At 40.3% G+C, this 18763-nt stretch overlaps 1 protein-coding gene across 16 annotated transcripts in view; it reads right to left on the bottom strand.

Annotated features, from left to right (window-relative positions):
* LOC140201933 (myoferlin-like) overlaps positions 1 to 18763 on the bottom strand; it is a 229319-nt gene that overhangs the window by 126718 nt on the left and 83838 nt on the right. For all 16 annotated transcript variants that reach the window (XR_011886991.1, XM_072266755.1, XM_072266762.1 and 13 more), the window contains 4 exons: positions 12817 to 12931; positions 11581 to 11683; positions 4012 to 4148; positions 309 to 476 (listed from right to left, as the gene is read on the bottom strand). Coding sequence is in view for 15 of the 16 variants with exons in the window: in XM_072266755.1 (XP_072122856.1) it covers positions 309 to 476; positions 4012 to 4148; positions 11581 to 11683; positions 12817 to 12931 (523 nt within the window). In the remaining variant the exon portion in view is untranslated. The remainder of the gene's footprint in view (positions 1 to 308; positions 477 to 4011; positions 4149 to 11580; positions 11684 to 12816; positions 12932 to 18763) is intronic.

Raw genomic sequence — 18763 nt, 5'->3', positions numbered from 1 at the left:
AACAGGACTACTTTTTCATCCCAGAAGATTGTCTAGTGAATCTCTTAATCTGCCTTTAAGGCTGGTATATAACAGAGGCACCACAGCAAATGGCTATCTGCCACATGAATCTGGCATTCAGCAGCTAACAGAACCAATGTAGCATCTACGGTATGAATACTGAATAATACCCATTTAATCTCTAAAGATGCAAGGTTACCATCATAGTCACTCAACAATGCAATTATTGCTGCAGTTCAGTGCATATTTACTTCCTTTTTCATAACTAAAGACTTCCACTTTACACAGACTAATAACAAAACACTTACCAAAGATCCCTCCAACCTGAAAATAGATGCTGGACCCACTTGCTCCTCGGGGATCATCTTCCTTCTCCAGCGTCTGCGACGATAAGTGTCTCCCTTATTCTGTTTCACATGGAACTTCCAACCAAATAAAGGGGCATATTCCCAGCCATCAGAATCAAACTCTTCTTTCTGTGATACAGCAGATCTTCAGATTCCAAACTCTTGGATTCAACTACTCAGAGAATTTATTTTAAGACAGCAGTCGGAATTGCACCTTAATCAGTATCAGTTCAGCAAGACATGAAGAGCAGACTACACACAAAAATGGTGAAGAAATAGTTCTAATTAGTGCTCATGCTGGAGGAACTCAGTGGGTTAGGCTGCATCTGTGGAGGAAAAATCAACAATAGGCATTACAAGCCAAGACCCTACACCAGTCCTGACCCATGAATTCCTCCAGCATTTTTCAGATTTGCAGTATCTGCAGTCTCTTGCATTTCTGGAATTCCCTATCCAAATCAGAATCAGAATCAGTTTATTATCACCGGCATGTGACGTGAAATTGGTCAAACTTAGCAGCAGCAGTTCAATGCAATACATAATCTAGCAGAGAGAGGGGAAAAAATAATAAATAAAACATAATAATAAATGAACAAGTAAATCAATTACGTAGATTGAATAGATTGTTTTAAAATGTGCAAAAGCAGAAATACTGCATATTAAAAAAAGTGAGGTAGTGTCCAAAGCTCCAATGTCCATTCAGGAATCAGATGGCAGAGGGGAAGAAGCTGTTCCTGAATCACTGAGTGTGTGCCTTCAGGCTTCTGTATCTCCTACCTGACGGTAACAGTGAGAAAAGGACATGCCCTGGGTGCTCTTTAATAATGGACACTGCCTTTCTGAGACACCGCTCCTGTGGTAAACTATATATATAGATAGATAGTAACTGGGTTACCTGTCTGGACACGCCCCTCTGCTGACTGTTCCTGTGGCTCCTCCCACAGACCCCTGAATAATTGTGCCATTGCTCCTGCTCTCAGTCCAGGGGCAGATACTCAGCATGGTGGAGGTCACATTTTACTGCTAATAAAAGCCATTCAGTATTTACTCTACTTCCAGTCTTTTGGAGTTAGTGATAGTGCATCAGCTCCCTAAAGATGTCCTGGGTACTTTGCAGGCTAGTGCCCAAGATGGAGCTGACTAGATTTACAACCTTCTGCAGCTTCTTTCGGTCCTGTGCAGTAGCCCCTCCATACCAGATAGTGATGCAGCCTGTCAGAATGCTCTCCATGGTATAACTATAGAAGTTTTTGAGTGTATTTGTTGACATGCCAAATCACTTCAAACTCCTAATAAAGTATAGCCGCTGTCTTGCCTTCTTTATGACCACATCAATAAGTTGGGACCAGGTTAGATCCACAGAGATCTTGACACCCAGGAAGTTGAAGAGGCTCACTCTCTCCACTCCTGATCCCTCTATGAGGATTGGTATGTGTTCCTTCGTACTACCCTTCCTGAAGTCTACAATCAGCTCTTTCATCTTACTGACGTTGAGTGCCAGGTTGTTGCTGCAGCACCATTCCACTAGTTGGCATATCTCACTCCTGTATGCCCTCTTGTCACCACCTGAGATTCTACCAAAAACGGTTGTATTGTCAGCGAATTTGTAGATGGTATTTGAGCTATGCCTAGCCACACAGTCATATGTATACAGAGAGTAGAGCAGTGGACTAAGCACACACCCCTGAGGTGTGCCAGTGTTGATCGTCAGCGAAGAGAACATGTTATCACCAATCCGCACAGACTGTGGTCTTCCAGTTAGGAAGTCGAGGATCCAATTACATAGGGAGGTACAGAGGCCCAGGTTCTGCAACTTCTCAATCAGGATTGTGGGAACGATGGTATTCCCTTCATCAGCCACTGTTTAAGACAACCCCACTTCCTTATTCCCTCTCAAAACCAACATCATTGTTAAACCTGGATGACACCTGTTCTATCATGTCTCTTTGTTGATCAAACAAAATTTGACAGAATGCAATGTACAAATGCAAGATGGAGAGAACTCCCAATAGCTTATAGACCCATGACAGTAATATGTGGGGAGACTACTGGAATCCATAAAGAACAAAATGATTGAGTACCTTAGAGTAAAATAATATGTTTACTAGGTAGCTAAAACAGGCTTGGCAGGACATGGCTAATAAAACCAACTCAATTCTTCAAGAAAGTGGCTAAAGTAATAAATTGCTCTAGGTTATGTGGATTTCCCAAAAGCATAAACAGAACTCTGCATTGACTGCTGACTAAAATTATAGCTAATAAAATTGAAGACACGTTACCTTCAGACTAGGATACTAGTTAGGAGACAAAGTACACAAATTAAAGGAAGTTACGAATAACACTTTTCAAGAAGGTGACATGGAGTCAACAACCTGTTATATTTTTACACAACCTAGACAAAACAACCAACATCAACTTCAGTGTGACAAAGGAATGCCCTTAGTCATCCTTGCAATCTTCCTCATTAATATTAGATTACACGATAGAACTGGGGATAGCTGTTTCACCAAGCAATCCAGCAACATCCTGATGTAATCAAACACAGAAAATCATTGGATCAGCCAGTGTCCAAGACACCTCCACAGGACACGCTGGAGGCAAGAAGCATGTTCCCGCTGATGGGTGAGTCCAGAACCAGAGGCCACAGTTTAAGAATAAGGGGTAGGTCATTTAGAACTGAGTTGAGGAAAAACTTTTTCACCCAGAGAGTGGTGGATATATGGAATGCTCTGACCCAGAAGGCTGTGGAGGCCAAGTCTCTGGATGCTTTCAAGAAAGAGATGGATAGAGCTCTTAAAGATAGCGGAATCAAAGGTTATGGGGATAAGGCAGGAACTGGATACTGATTGTGGATGATCAGCCATGATCACAGTGAATGGCGGTGCTGGCTCGAAGAGCCAAATGGCCTACTCCTGCACCTATTGTCTATGCCGAGTTCTACCAGCCAGCAGTTGGGTGATGTACAGTCAGAGAGCTTCAAAAAATTATTCAAATACAACCTTGCTGAAAGCAAACTTCCAGATGATTGTCACCTTGTCTTCCCTCTGTTGACATATTAGAAGATATTTTCTAGTGTTATTCCATGTTAAGATGTATAGAGGAAAGGAAAAAAAAGCACTCTGGTTGAAAGAACTTCAACATTCATTAGAAAGTAAGGTTTGGTACCATCCAAGTCCCGAAGGGGGTAGTTATAAACTGGGTCAGTAGCAGGTGGCAAGAGAACCAAGAGGGACTAACCTACATGAGTTTTCTAAACGTCATGTTGTGTAAGCAGTTAAACACAGTAAGGAAAAAAAAGGCAAATTACACACTACACTAAATTATTAACCATTGCAACAATTTTTACTTAAAATGCAAGTCCTCCTCGATATTAGGGAAACACAAAAAGTTAAACTGTACAATCAAACATTTGTTCCAAATATTCATGGCTCTTGTATTTTGAACTTTGCAAGTAAATCCCAGCTTGTGATAATTATTGGCCAGACCACTCCCCTTTCCTTTGAATTAAACTGGGATCTTCAAATTGTTTTAAGTAGTTTTTAGGTCGACCTGAGGAGCAGATAGGGTCTCACTTTAATCTGAAGTCAACTCCCAACCCTACCCTGCAATGATTAATGCAATGAATGAGTTTTAAACTTTAAGATTAGATCCAGTGATCCTGCACCTTAACGTGAGCAGAGCTGCCATTCCTGATGCGTCTTCGTACCCATCGACGACGTCTGTGTGTGTGGTAGGCTTTCTCAGTGGGATTCCAGCTCTTTGGGATCTTCTCTGGTGGAATAACTCTCCCATACTCCCATCCTTCAAGAGGTAGAAAACATGTCATAGAATAATCAGCAAATTACCAGCATTTCAGAGTCAAGTTTCCTGAAGATGCCCAGGGGAAATGATGAAATGAATCAAGAGGTCTTTGTTAGAAATCACCTGGATTTCAGAACAGCCTGGATTTTGTGGGGGCAGGGGGGGTGGGGGGTGAGACAAAAGTAAGACTAAGGAAGCACATTTAGGTTAAGGGAAGGGTTGATCTAGATCAGTGATCCCCAATCACCGGGCCACGGACCGGTACTGGGTTGTGAGGAAACGATACAAGTCAGCTGCACCTTTCCTCATTCACTGTCACGCACTGTTGAACTTGAACATAGGGTTGTCAACTGTCCCGTAATTACTGGGACATCCCGTATATTGGGCTAAATTGGTTTGTCCCATATGGGACCGCCCTTTCCCGTATTTCCCCCACTAAGGTAGAGTGCTCCTATGAAACCGTTCGTGCCGAAATGGCGTAAAGTGAAGAAGCAATTACCATTAATTTATATGGGAAAAACTTTTGAGCATTCCCAGACCCAAAAAATAATCTACCAAATCATACCATTACACATAAAACCTAAAATAACTCTAACATATAGTAAAAGCGGGAATGATATGATAAATACACAGCCTATATAAAGTAGAAATAATGTATGTACAGTGTAGTCGGGAAGATTAAGCCAAAACCGATATGTGGGAAAAAAATTGGTACGTACGCGCATGCGCACGTCATGCATGCGCACACAAGTGCCCGCACAAGGCTTCATGGTCATGGTAGTCTTTCTTGGGGTAAACACAAGTGTCCCGTCAACACACACAAAAAATGCTGGTGAACGCAGCAGGCCAGGCAGCATCTATAGGAAGAGGTACAGTTGGCGTTTCAGGCCGGGACCCTTCGTCAGGATTTGACTGCTATTTTTGTCCCTTATTTGGGAGTGAGAAAGTTGGCAACCCTAACTGTAAAAGACATGTTGAGGTGAGTTTAACCCTACTTGAACACCTCCCACCACCCTGCACCCCCAGTCAGCCGGTCTGCAAGAATATTGTCAATATTAAACCGGTCCACGGTGCAAAAAAGGTTGGGGACCCCTGATCTAGATGAGCAGCAATACAGAAATACAGATAGTGAAGGACAGACAGTACATCTCTTAAAAGGCACTCCAATCCAAACTATGCTCCCACAAACTTTGTTTTAATAAAGTTGGCAGAATAAGTATAGGCAGAACACCAGGGACAATTCATTCGTTTTATGAAATGGTGCCATGGGATAATTTAGCTCCATCCGATGAAAGCAGTGCCTCAGATTAACATTTTAATCTGAAGGAAGCATCTTCAACAATGCTGCACTACCTCAGTACCGCATTGAATTTAAGAGGTAAATTCAAGCAGCTGGACTGGGAATTGATATACTCATTGTCAAATGATTGTGAAGTGAGGAACAGAGAATGCTTTGTGCAGTCTTCAAGGAAAACAGAGAATTTGAGAGACACCGCTAAATTAAAAGGGTTCAGATAGCAAAGGGCTAGAGCCTGAGGGGGACTTTTAACATAATCTACTAACTAGGAAAGAGATTGAAAGATTGTAATACGCTTAGACAGAATAATTTTAGCTACTACTCCTGATCCCATGGTGGGTAAAATGATTGTTACCTCATACTATCTTAAAACTCCTTATATATTAAGGATTCTGTTATTAGGGAATGAGACAGGGCAGATGACAGAAGTCCATGTCGGGGGACACTTTGCATCCAGTGATCACAATGCCATTAGTTTCAAAGTAAATATGCAAAAAGACAAGTTTGGTCTGCAGGTTGAAACTCTAAATTGGAGGAAGGCCAATTTTGATGGTATCAGAAATGATCTAGCAAGTATGGATTGGGACAGGCTGCTTTCTGGCAAAGATATACCCGTTAAGTGGGAGGTTTTCAAAAACTACAAGTAAATTTTGAGAGTACAAAGAGTGCATGTGCCTGTCAGAACAAAAGGAAAAGATAACAAGTGTACGGAACCCTGGTTTTCAAGAGATATTGAGCCACTGGTTAAGAGAAAAAAGGAAGTGCATAGCAGGTATAGCCAAATAGGAACAAGTGAGGTGCTTACAGAGTATAAGAAATGCAAGAGAACACAGTACAAGAGAACAAGAGAAATCAGGAGGGCTAAAAGGCAGCATAGGATCAAAGAAAACCTACAGCACAATACAGCTCCTTCGGCCCACAAAGTTGTGCCGAACATGTCCCTATCTTAGAAATTACTAGAGTTACCCACAGCCCACTATTTTTCTAAGCTCCATGTACCTATCCAAAAGTCTCTTGAAAGACCCTATCGTATCCGCCTCCACCACTGTTGCCGGCAGCCCATTCCACGCACTCACCACTCTCTGCTTAAAAAATTTCCCTCTGACATCTCCTCTGTACCTACTCCCAAGCACCTCAAACCTGTGCCCTCTTGTGGCAGTCAATTCAGCCCTGGGGAAAAAGCCTCTGACTATCCACACGATCAATGCCTCTCATCATCTTATACACCTCTATCAGGTCACCTCTCATCCTCCGTCGCTCCAAGGAGAAAAGGCTGAGTTCACTCAACCTGTCTTCATAAGACATGCTCCCCAATCCAGGCAACATCCGTGTAAATCTCCTCTACACCCTTTCTATGGTTTCCATATCCTTCCTGTAGTGAGGCGACCAGAACTGAGCACAGTACTCCAAGTGGGGTCTGACCAGGGTTCTATATAGCTGCAACATTACCTCTTGGCTCTTAAATTCAATTCCATGATTGATGAAGGCCAATACACTGAGCATGAAGTTGCTCTACCAGACAAGGTGAAGGAGAATCCTATGGGAATCTACAGATACAGTATGTTAAGAGCAAAACATAGAAACATAGAAAATAGGTGCAGGAGTAGGCCATTCGGCCCTTCGAGCCTGCACCGCCATTTATTATGATCATGGCTGATCATCCAACTCAGAACCCCGCCCCAGCCTTCCCTCCATACCCCCTGATCCCCGTAGACACAAGAGCCATATCTAACTCCCTCTTAAATATAGCCAATGAACTGGCCTCAGCTGTTTCCTGTGGCAGAGAATTCCACAGATTCACCACTCTCTGTGTGAAGAAGTTTTTCCTAATCTCGGTCCTAAAAGGCTTCCCCTTTATCCTCAAACTGTGACCCCTTGTTCTGGACTTCCCCAACATCGGGAACAATCTTCCTGCATCTAGCCTGTCCAATCCCTTTAGGATTTTATACGTTTCAATCAGATCCCCCCTCAATCTTCTAAATTCCAACGAGTACAAGCCCAGTTCATCCAGTCTTTCTTCATATGAAAGTCCTGCCATCCCAGGAATCAATCTGGTGAACCTTCTTTGTACTCCCTCTATGGCAAGGATGTCTTTCCTCAGATTAGGGGACCAAAACTGCACACAATACTCCAGGTGTGGTCTCACCAAGGACTTGTACAACTGCAGTAGTACCTCCCTGCTCCTGTACTCGAATTCTCTCACTATAAATGCCAGCATACCATTCGCCTTTTTCACTGCCTGCTGTACCTGCATGCCCACTTTCAATGACTGGTGTATAATGACACCCAGGTCTCGTTGCACCTCCCTTTTTCCTAATCGGCCACCATTCAGATAATAATCTGTTTTCCTATTCGTGCCACCAAAGTGGATAACTTCACATTTATCCACATTAAATTGCATCTGCCATGAATTTGCCCACTCACCCAACCTATCCAAGTCACTCTGCATCCTCTTAGCATCCTCCTCACAGCTAACACTGCTACCCAGCTTCGTGTCATCCGCAAACTTGGAGATGCTGCATTTAATTCCCTCATCCAAGTTATTAATATATATTGTAAACAACTAGGGTCCCAGCACTGAGCCTTGCGGTACCCCACTAGTCACCGCCTGCCATTCTGAAAAGGTCCCGTTTATTCCCACTCTTTGCTTCCTGTCTGCTAACCAATTCTCCATCCACATCAATACCTTACCCCCAATACCATGTGCTTTAAGTTTGCACACTAATCTCCTGTGTGGGACCTTGTCAAAAGCCTTTTGAAAATCCAAATATACCACATCCACTGGTTCTCCCCTATCCACTCTACTAGTTACATCCTCAAAAAATTCTATGAGATTCGTCAGACATGATTTTCCTTTCACAAATCCAGGCTGACTTTGTCCGATGATTTCACCGCTTTCCAAATGTGCTGTTATCACATCTTTGATAACTGACTCCAGCAGTTTCCCCACCACCGACGTTAGGCTAACCAGTCTATAATTCCCCGGTTTCTCTCTCCCTCCTTTTTTAAAAAGTGGGGTTACATTAGCCACCCTCCAATCCTCAGGAACTAGTCCAGAATCTAACGAGTTTTGAAAAATTATCACTAATGCATCCACTATTTCTTGGGCTACTTCCTTAAGCACTCTAGGATGCAGACCATCTGGCCCTGGGGATTTATCTGCCTTCAATCCCTTCAATTTACCTAACACCACTTCTCTACTAAAATGTATTTTGCTCAGTTCCTCCATCTCACTGGACCCTCTGTCCCCTACTATTTCTGGAAGATTATTTATGTCCTCCTTAGTGAAGACAGAACCAAAGTAATTTTTCAATTGGTCGGCCATGTCCTTGCTCCCCATAATCAATTCACCTGTTTCTGTCTGTAGGGGACCTACATTTGTCTTTACCAGTCTTTTCCTTTTTACATATCTATAAAAGCTTTTACAGTCAGTTTTTATGTTTCCTGCCAGTTTTCTCTCATAATCTTTATTCCCCTTCCTAATTAAGCCCTTTGTCCTCCTCTGCTGAACTCTGAATTTCTCCCAGTCCTCAGGTGAGCCACTTTCTCTGGCTAATTTGTATGCTTCTTCTTTGGAATTGATACTATCCCTAATTTCTCTTGTCAGCCACGGGTGCACTACCTTCCTTGATTTATTCTTTTGCCAAACCGGGATGAACAATTGTTGTAGTTCATCCATGCAACCTTTAAATGCTTGCCATTGCATATCCACCGTCAATCCTTTAAGTGTCATTTGCCAGTCTATCTTAGCTAATTCACGTCTCATACCTTCAAAGTTACCCCTCTTTAAGTTCAGAACCTTTGTTTCTGAATTAACTATGTCACTCTCCATCTTAATGAAGAATTCCACCATATTATGGTCACTCTTACCCAAGGGGCCTCTCACGACAAGATTGCTAATTAACCCTTCCTCATTGCTCAAAACCCAGTCCAGAATAGCCTGCTCCCTAGTTGGTTCCTCGACATGTTGGTTCAAAAAACCATCCCGCATACATTCCAAGAAATTCTCTTCTTCAGCACCTTTACCAATTTGGTTCACCCAATCTACATGTAGATTGAAGTCACCCATTATAAAAGGATTACAAGGGACAAAATTGGTCATCTGGAAGACCAAAGTGGTAATTCATATGTGGAGCCAAAACAGATGGGGAAGATCTTAAATGAATTCCTTGCATCTGTATTTACTCAGGAGATGGACATAGAGTCTATAGGAGTGAAGCAAATCTGCATCAACTTCATGGACCCTGTACAGATTACAGAGGAAGAGGTATTTGCTACCCTGAGGCAAATCAGGGTGGATAAATTCCCAGCGCCTGACAAGGTGTTCCCTTGGGCCCTATATGAGGCAAGTGCAGAATTTGCCGGGGCCCTAGCAAAGATATTCAAATCACCCTTAGCGACAGGAGAGGTACCAGACGACTGTAGGATAGTCAATGTTGTTCCGCTGTTTAAAAAAGGTTCTAAACATAAACCAGGAAATTATAGGTTGCTAAGTCTGACAGCAGTTGTGGGAAAGTTACTGGAAAGTATTCTAAGGGACTGAATATAAGTATTTGGATAGACATGGACTTATTAAGGATAGTCAGCATGGCTTCATGCGTGGTAGGTCACATCTAACCAATCTTACAGAGTTTTTCGAGAAAGTTACCAGGAAATTGGATGAAGACAAAACAGTGGATGTTGTCCACGTGGATTTTAGTAAGGCATTTGACAAGGTCCTGCAAGGGAGGCTGGTCAGGAGGGTTCAGTCACTCGGCAATCAGGATGAGGTAGTAAATTGAATTCGACATTGGCTTTGAGGGAGAAGCCAGAGAGTGGTAGTAGAGGGTAGCCTCTCTGACAGGAAACCCGTGACTAGTGGTGCGCCACAGGGATTGGTGCTGGGTTCCTCATTGTTTGTCGTCTATATCAATGATGTGGATGATAATGGGTTAACTTGGACACCAAGACTGGGGGTGTAGTGGACAATGCGGAAGGCTCTCATGGTTTGCAGAGAGATCAGCACCAGCTGGAAAAATGGGCTGAAAAGTGGCAGATGGAATTTAATGCAGATGTGCGAGGTTTTATACTTCGGTAGGACCAACCAGGGTAGCCTTACACAATGAACAGTTGGGCACTGAGGAATGTGGTAGAACAAAGTAAACTGGTAATACAAGTTGATAATTCATTGAAAGTGGCATTACAGGTAGATAGGGTCATAAAGTAAGCTTTTGATACATTGGCCTTCATAAATCAATATAAAGATTACGGGAGATGGGATGTTATGTTGAAGTTGTATAAAAGGTCAGTGAAGCCTAATTTGGAGTATTGTGTGCAGTTTTGGCAACCTACTTACAGGAAAGATATAAACAAGGTTGAAAGAATACAGAGAAAATTTATAAGGATGTTTCCAGGTCTGGAGGACTTGAGTTATAAGGACAGATTGAATAGGTTAGAACTGTATTCTTTAGAACGTAAACAATTGAGAGGTGATTTGACAGAGGTATACAAGATTATGAGGGGGTATAGATAGGGTCAACGTAAGTAGACTTTTTCCACTGGGGTTGGGCAAGACTATAACCAGATATCATGGGTTAAGGGTGAAAGGTGAGAAGTTTAAGGGGAACGCGAGGGAAAACTTCTTCACTCAGTTGGTCGTGCAAGTGTGGAATGAGCTGCCAGCATAAGTGTTCATGTGAGGTCAATTTCTGGATAGGTACTGTACATGGATAGCAGGGGTATGGAGAGCTATGGTCCTGGTGCAGGTCGATGGGAATAGGCAGTCTAAATGGTTTTGGCATGGACTAGATGGGCTGAAGGGCTTGCTTCTGTGCTGTACTTCTCTATGACTATAATACTGCATCATCAATTTCAGCTGTGACTCACTGGGAAGGACTATTCCCTCAAAATCAGTTCTAATATGTCCTACACTGATAGCGGAGCAACGTTTCAGATGAGATGCTAAATTAAAATGTCATCAGTAGACAAAGAAATAGTTTCTTCATAAACTTGCAAGTAGTTTTGTGAACTCAAATGATCAAAAATTTCCTTCTGGGCATTCAGGCACCAAGTTCATCTATAATTTGGAAACAATGAATGAATGTTATGTACATTACAACAGAATTTACTCCCATCCCAGGTGATGTGCCAACTTACCACTTTCATCTACTGCCCTAGAAAGATCTGGGTTCCACTCTTCCTTCCATTCCCATCCATCGGGACATTCAATGTCTTCCATTGATAGATGCCTGTTCCCTTTCTGAAAGAAAAGAAAATTGTACCATACTCTAGAATAGAAAAGGTTGCCACAAAAGGCAGGATCTCCGTGGCCACCAATTTCAATTTGATTTACCATTCCCATTTTGACATGTCTGGCCACAGCCACCTCTACTGCCTTAATACTCAAGTTGAAGGAATATCACCTTATATTCCACCTGGGTAGCCTCCATAAACATCAACTTCTCAAACTTTCAGTAATTTCAACCCCCCCCATCCTTCTCTCTTTTCCCATTCTCCATTCTGAATAAGCTCTCACCTCTTCTCTCCTCACACGCTCATCACCTCCCTCTAGCTTCCCTCCACTTTCCCTTTCTCCCATTGTCCAATCTCCTCTCCTACACCTCCAGCCTTTACCCCTTCTACCTTTCACCTCCTAGCTTCTTATTTTTCCCCACCCACCTACCTTACCCCTCATCTAGTCTCACGTATCACCTGCCAGCTTGTACTCCTTTCCCTCCCCCCACCTTCTTATTCTGTGTTCTGCCTCCTTCGTTTCCAGTTCTTATGAAAAGTCTTAGCCCAAAACATCGTGTTTACTCCTTTCCATAGATTCTGCCAGACTTGTTGAGTTCCTCCAGCATTTTGTGTGCGTTACCCCAGAACAGAAAACACTTCCTAACACACATCTGATTCAATGAACTAAAATGGCAAGCGCCTGTATTGCAGAAGTCATTCTCACACTGCCCTTTCCCCTTTAGGATATAAGATAAAAGTCTCCCTTCTCTGCCTTCTGTAAATAGTGCTTTTATGACATGCTGCAGTCACTTACAGTGTGGAGGTTGTGTGCACATGTCTGTAATCAATTACCGTGCACGAAGTTTGCAAACTTCCTTGAAACTCATTTTTCACTACTCACAGACACAGGTGGCCCCCTCTGTATAAACTGAGTTATTTAATACTGAGATTGCACTATCTATAGTATTTCAGGAAGATTTATACAGTTTTGACACAAACAAAATGAAATAATTTAAAAAGTAAAAGCATTCTGTTCAGATTAATTTTCATTCCAATTAGCTAAGCTTTGAAGAATGATGATTTCCAATTATTAAGATGACTACTGAACCTCAAGGCATATTTTTGTTTACCAGAAGGTTTAACAATAGAAACACCTACTACATCAGTGTAATGTTCAAACGCTGGAACCCAATCTCCTCCAGCCAAATGATTTTCATTTTCATAAACATCATCTACAAATTCAGTATGTCCAGCATCAGGATCAAACAGCAAGCTGTTAAAGAGAAGAAGAAACTGATAAATTCTCACACACAGAACAAGCCTCGAATTCATGACAAACAAATCAGATCAGCTTTATCATCACTGACATATATTATGAAATTTGTTGTTTTGCGCAGCAGTACAGTGCAACACAACATATACTACAAATTGCAATAAGAAACATATTTTATATATATATATTGGAGAAATACAGGGTCAATGGCAGGATTCGTATCAGTGTAGAAAAATACAGGGTCAATGGCAGGATTTATATCGCTGTGGAGGAATACAGGGTTTTTCTTTCTTTTCTTTTTCTTAATAAAAAATGTTTAGAATTGTTGTTTGTTTTAATACTCAATACAATTTTGGATTTATTATATGTATACGTACTTATTTTTTTCCTTGATTTGTAAGAGTTTAACACTAGTTGTAACTAGATGTTTTTTGAATATATCATCAATTTTTATTAAATGAATATAAGATGGCCGCTGTTAACTACGTTTTAACCTGCTAGACATAATATCAAAATATTTGGAATTTTTCATGTATGTGTTGTGTCTTTAGTCAGTGGTGTTAACGTATAGCTTTCTAAGAAGAGTCTGCCTATTGGAGATAGGGGTTAAGGGATTCTAGTTTAGCATGTTGTCCACCTACTGGATGGTTTTCGGGCTTTGGGGGTAAGGGGGTGGGGCTATTAGTTTAGGCTTTTTCAGCTGGGCAGTCCTGAGAGGTTTTCCTGTCAATCATGTTGTTCTTTCTCTTTCTGATCAAATCCATAATTTGTTCTTCCCTGCTGGTTTGGTCTGTGCCGGTGCACTAACTTATTTTATAAAATCTTAAATTAAAGCTTTATTATGGATGTTAATAAAATTATTATAATCTCTTGGAACCTGAATGGCTTGAACCAACCTATTAAGCGTAGAAAGATCTTTAAGAAATTAAGAACACTCCAAGCTGATATTATTTTTGCGCAAGAGACCCATATCCGTAGGGAGGATGAGAACCGTTTTTTTAAATTTTGGAGGGGCTCTCAGTTTCACTCTTTATCAGTAACTAAAATTAGAGGGGTATCTATTTTTATTAATTTTAAAATCCCTTTTGTACATTTTAATACTGTCACTGATTTAACTGGCAGATACTTAATTGTTACTGGTTTGTTATGTGGTCAAAAGATGGCTTTGGTGTGTGCGTAGGCACCTAATGTAGATAGCTCTGAATTTTTAAAGCTATTTTCTGCGTTGCCGAATTTAAATGAATGTAAGCTGATTATGGGCGGTGACTTTAACTGTTGTCTCAATCCTTCAATTGATAGGTCATCAACCAATCTGTGGCTTCCTAATAAGGCTGCGACCTGTATTAATTCTTTTTTACTAGAATACAGTTTGGTTGATATTTGGAGATATTTGCATCCTAAAGATAAGGATTTTTCTTTTTTTTCACATGCACATCATAAATATTCAAGAATTGATTTTTTTTTTGTTGGATGCGCGATTGGTGCCTTTTGTTACTGCCTGTGCGTATGACACTATTGCGTTGTTGGATCATACACTCACGAAACTAATATTGAAGTTCCCTGATAATATACGGAATGCATCTCAGTGGAGATTTAATGCTACACTGCTGCATGATTCAGCATTTGGAAGTTTTATTAAAGAGCAAATTTCTCTAATTTTTGAATTAAATACAACTGAGGGTATGTCAAATTTGGTTATTTGGGATGCGATGAAATCTTTTAGGGGACAGATAATTTCATATTCAGTAGCTTTAAGAAGGAAAACTAAAGCGGAACTTTTAGTGATTACTAACAGGATTAAAGAAATAGATAAAGTTTATTCAATAACACCCAGTGAAGATCTATATAAGGGTGGAACTTCAAACACAGCATGATCTGCTTTTGACTTTTCCCATTGAGCAGCAACTTTTGAAATCTAAGTCAATTTTACATACATGGGGATAAGTCAGGTAAACTGTTGGCCGGTCAACTTAAAGCAACAATGGCTAGAAGACAGATTTTGAAAATACGAAGAACTGATAGAACTGAAACATCAGATTGTCAGGAAATTAATAAGGTATTTCTGGATTTTTACTCTGATCTTTATAAATCTGATTTTCTAGACAATACTACTTTTATGAATAGATTCTTACAAAGATTGAATATACCCAAAATTTCTATTCAAGATATGAATACATTTGATGCGCCTATTAAACCAGAGGAAATAGCAAGGGCTATGTGCTCTTTTCAATCGGGTAAAGTTCCAGGACCGGAAGGATTTACAGTAGAATTTTTTAAGACTTTTACTGAAATACTTACACCTCATTGATGCCAAATTTTCACTGATTCTATATCCTCTGGGACCCTTCCGAAAACTTTTTATGAGGCATCAATTTCATTAATTCCCAAAAAAGAAAAAGATTTATCTGAATGTGCCGCTTATAGACCAATTTCCTTATTAAATATGGATTCTAAAATTCTTTCTAAGATTTTGGCTAACAGGTTCCAGAATATTTTACCTAAGGTTATTTCTGAGGATCAAACTGGATTTATTAAGAATAGATATTCATATTTTAATATTCCGAGATTATTGAACATTATTCATTCTTCTCCATCTAAAGAATCCGAATGTGTTGTTCCCCTCGATGCAGACAAAGCCTTTGATAGGGTAAAGAGGTCTTATTTATTAGAGGATTTAGAAAGATTTAATTTTGGTCCAGGTTTTATTTCCTGGATTAAGCTGATCTATCAAGCTCCTGTGGTGGCAATTATAACTAACAATCAAAAATCTCCTTATTTTAGGCTATACAGAGGTACCTGGCAGGGTTGTCCTCTTAGTCTGCTGTTATTTAACCTGGCTTTAGAACCTCCTGCTATTGCTCTTCGGGACTCCAACAATGTTCAAGGTATTAAGAGAGGAAATAAAGTGCATATGGTTTCGTTGTATGCAGATGACTTGTTAGTTTATAGCTCAGATCCTAAGAAATCTATTCCTTCTATGTTATCTATATTTTCTGAATTTAGTAGTTTCTCTGGATATAAATTAAATTTACACAAAAGTGAGTTATTTCCTATTAATAACTATTTGGATCAATATGATCAAATTCCTTTTAGCATTGCTAAAAATAACTTGGCATTAAAATTACTAAAAATTTTAAGGGCCTATATAAATATAACATTCTTCCATTAATTGAATACACGCAACAAATACTTTCTAAATGGTCTCCTAACAGCGGTCCCCAACCACCGGGCCGCGGACCAGTACCGGGCCGTGAGGAAACAATATGAGTCAGCTGCACCTTTCCTCATACCCTGTCACGCACTGTTGAACTTGAACATAGGGTTGTCAACTGTCCCATATTTGCTGGGATATCCTGTATATTGGGCTAAATTGGTTTGTCCCATATGGGACCGCCCTTTCCCGTATTTCTCCCGCTAAGGTAGAGCGTTCCTATGAAACCGTTCATGCCGAAATGGCGTAAAGTGAAGAAGCAATTACCATTAATTTATATGGGAAAAATTTTTGAGCATTCCCAGACCCAAAAAATAACCTACCAAATCATACCAAAAAACACATAAAACCTAAAACAACTCTAACATATAGTTAAAGCAGGAATGATATGATAAATACACAGCCTATATAAAGTAGAAATAATGTATGTACAGTGTAGTCGGGAAGATTAAGCCAAAACCAATATGTGGGGAAAAAAAAAAAATCGGCACGTACATGCATGCGCACATCACGCATGCACACACAGGTGCCCGCGCAAGGCTTCATGGTCATGGTAGTCTTTCTTGGGGTAAACACAAGTGTCCCGTCAACACACACAAAAAATGCTGGTGAACACGGCAGGTCAGGCAGCATCTATAGGAAGAGGTACAGTCGACGTTTCGGGCCGGGACCCTTCATCAGGATTTGACTGCTATTTTTGTCCCTTATTTGGGAGTGAGAAAATTGGCAACCTTAACTGTAAAAGACACGTTGAGGTGAGGTTAACTCTACTTGAACACCTCCCACCCCCCACCACCCCTGGTCGGCCGGTCTGCAAGAATATTGTCAATATTAAACCGGTCCGCAGTGCAAAAAAGGTTGGGGACCCCTGTCCTATGACATTGGTCAAATTAATACTATTAAAATGATAGTTCTACCAAAGTTCTTATATGTATTTCAAGTAATCCCTTCCTTTGTTCCTAAACTGTTTTTTGATAGAATAGACTTTAAAATTTTATCTTATATTTGGAAAAATAAAAATCCTAGATTGAGTAAACCTCTATTGCAGAAATTAAAAAAGCATGGTGGTATGTCTTTGCCAAATTTTAGAATGTATTACTGGGCAATTAATATTCCATATATTTCATTTTGGATTCATTATTCAGACATACATGACTGTCCTTTATGGGTGGATTTGGAGAAAAACTTGGTGAAGGGGTATTCTTTGGCCTCTTTACTGGGAGCTCCTCTTCCTTTTTTGCTTCCAAGATTGGTAGTTGAGACCTCAATTCCATTACTAAACGTACATTAAGAATTTGGTTTCAGTTTTGTAGATTTTTTGAGTTTAATAACTTTGTTCTTTCTAGTAAAATCCATCTGAATTATTTTGTTAAACCATCAATTTCCAATCAGACCTTTTTAATTTGGAAAAGGAAAGGAATAACAACTTTTTTAGATTTGTTTATGGGGGATTGTATAATGTCTTTCACTCAGTTAGTGGACAAATATGACTTACCTAATGCACACTTTCTTAGATATTTATAAATTATGAGTTTTTTTTACGTAGTTTGCTTCCAAATTTTCCCTCTGCTTACCCACCCAATATGATAGATACCTTTTTCAGGTTAAACCATTTCAAAAAGGACAGATAGCTATAAATTATAAATGGTTATTGAATTTGCGAAAGGCATCTAATGATTAAAATTAAAGGTGCGTGGGAATTGGAATTTCAAGAGTCACTTTCAGATTATCAATGGGATAAAATTTTTCATTTGGTAAATACTTCATCTATTTGTGCCCATCATTCCTTGATACAGTTCAAGGTAGTACATCGGGCACATATATCAAAGGATAAATTAGCCCATACTTTTCCTAATATTAATCCTATTTGCGACAGATGCAATATTGTGGTGGCTACTTTAACTCATATGTTTTGGTCTTGTATCAAGATAGATAATTTTTGGAAAGATGTATTTAAAACTTTATCAAAAGTCTTGAATTTGGACCTACAACCAAATTTATTTACAGCTATTTTTGGGATCATTCCACTGGAAGCAGGATATATTCCTGTTTCCACTCAACGGATAATAGCTTTTACAACTTTATTGGCTAGGAGAGCCATTTTGTTTAAAAGGAAGGATTCTAATCCACCTGTTTTTTATTGGCTTTCCTCCATTATGCCCTAACATAGAACATAGAATAGTACAGCACAGTACAGGCCCTTTGGCCCACAATTTTGTGCCGACCCTTAAACCCTGCCTCCCATATATAACCCCCTCCCACCTTAAATTCCTCCATATACCTGTCTAGTAGTCTCTTAAATTTCACTGGTGTATCTGCCTTTACCACTGACTCAGGCAGTGCATTCCATGCACCAACCACTCTCTGAGTAAAAAACCTTCCTCTAATATCCCCCTTGAACTTCCCACCCCTTAACTTAAAGCCATGTCCTCTTGTATTGAGCAGCGGTGCCCTGGGGAAGAGGCGCTGGCTGTCCACTCTGTCTATTCCTGTTAATACCTTGTATACCTCTATCATGTCTCCTCTCATCCTCCTTCACTCCAAAGAGTAAAGCCCTAGCTCCCTTAATCTCTGATCATAATCCATACTCTCTAAACCAGGCAGCATCCTGGTAAATCTCC

This window comes from Mobula birostris, chromosome 8 (assembly GCF_030028105.1).
Source record: "Mobula birostris isolate sMobBir1 chromosome 8, sMobBir1.hap1, whole genome shotgun sequence".
Classification (NCBI taxonomy): domain Eukaryota; kingdom Metazoa; phylum Chordata; class Chondrichthyes; order Myliobatiformes; family Myliobatidae; genus Mobula; species Mobula birostris.
The sequence above is the reverse complement of the archived record's forward strand: the minus strand, read 5'-3'. Positions and strand labels throughout refer to the sequence as shown.